At 72.0% G+C, this 583-nt stretch overlaps 1 protein-coding gene across 1 annotated transcript in view; it reads right to left on the bottom strand.

Moving 5' to 3' along the window:
• Positions 1–525: 525 nt before the first annotated feature.
• LOC103903858 (mucin-13) overlaps positions 526–583 on the bottom strand; it is a 7,722-nt gene continuing 7,664 nt past the window's right edge. The window contains exon 3 of the mRNA XM_009285146.1: positions 526–575. Within this exon, the coding sequence (XP_009283421.1) occupies positions 526–575 (50 nt within the window). The remainder of the gene's footprint in view (positions 576–583) is intronic.

Here is a 583-nt window from a genome sequence, read left to right on the forward strand (position 1 = left end):
GCACACCCCCAGGCCCAGCGGGAGCCGGGCAGAGCCCACGGCCTGGCGGGCGGTGGTGGGCCGGCTGCGGCTGCAGGAGACGGGGGGCCAGGAGAGGACGGTGGTGGAAGTGGTGGTCCACGAGGGCTACCGGCGGGTGGAGGGGGGCCACGACCTGGCGCTGGCCCGCCTGGAGTCCCCCGTCACCCTCGGGCCCCGCGTGGGCACCATCTGCCTGCCCCAGGCCCACCACCCCTTCGCCTTCGGCACCCCGTGCTGGATCACTGGATGGGGCCACGTGGCTGAGAACGGTGAGGGCCGGGACACCTGGGTCCCCTGGGGCTGGGGGGGCTGGGGCCCCACGGAGGTGGGTCTCCTTGGGTGGGTCGTCGTCGTCTGGGTCGCCGTGGAGGTGGGTCTCCGTGGTTGTGGGTCTCCACGGGGTGGTTCTTGGCCGTCTAGGTCCCCATGGAGGTGGGTCTCCCTGGTGGTGGGTCTCCATGAGGTGGTTCTTGGTCATTGGGGTCCTCGTGGGGCGGGTCCTCATCATCTGGGTCCCCACGGAGGTGGGTCCTCCTGGGGCGGGTCCTCATCATCTGGGTCC

This window comes from Aptenodytes forsteri, unplaced genomic scaffold (assembly GCF_000699145.1).
Source record: "Aptenodytes forsteri isolate BGI_AS27 unplaced genomic scaffold, ASM69914v1 Scaffold152, whole genome shotgun sequence".
In the NCBI taxonomy this organism is placed as follows: Eukaryota; Metazoa; Chordata; class Aves; order Sphenisciformes; family Spheniscidae; genus Aptenodytes; species Aptenodytes forsteri.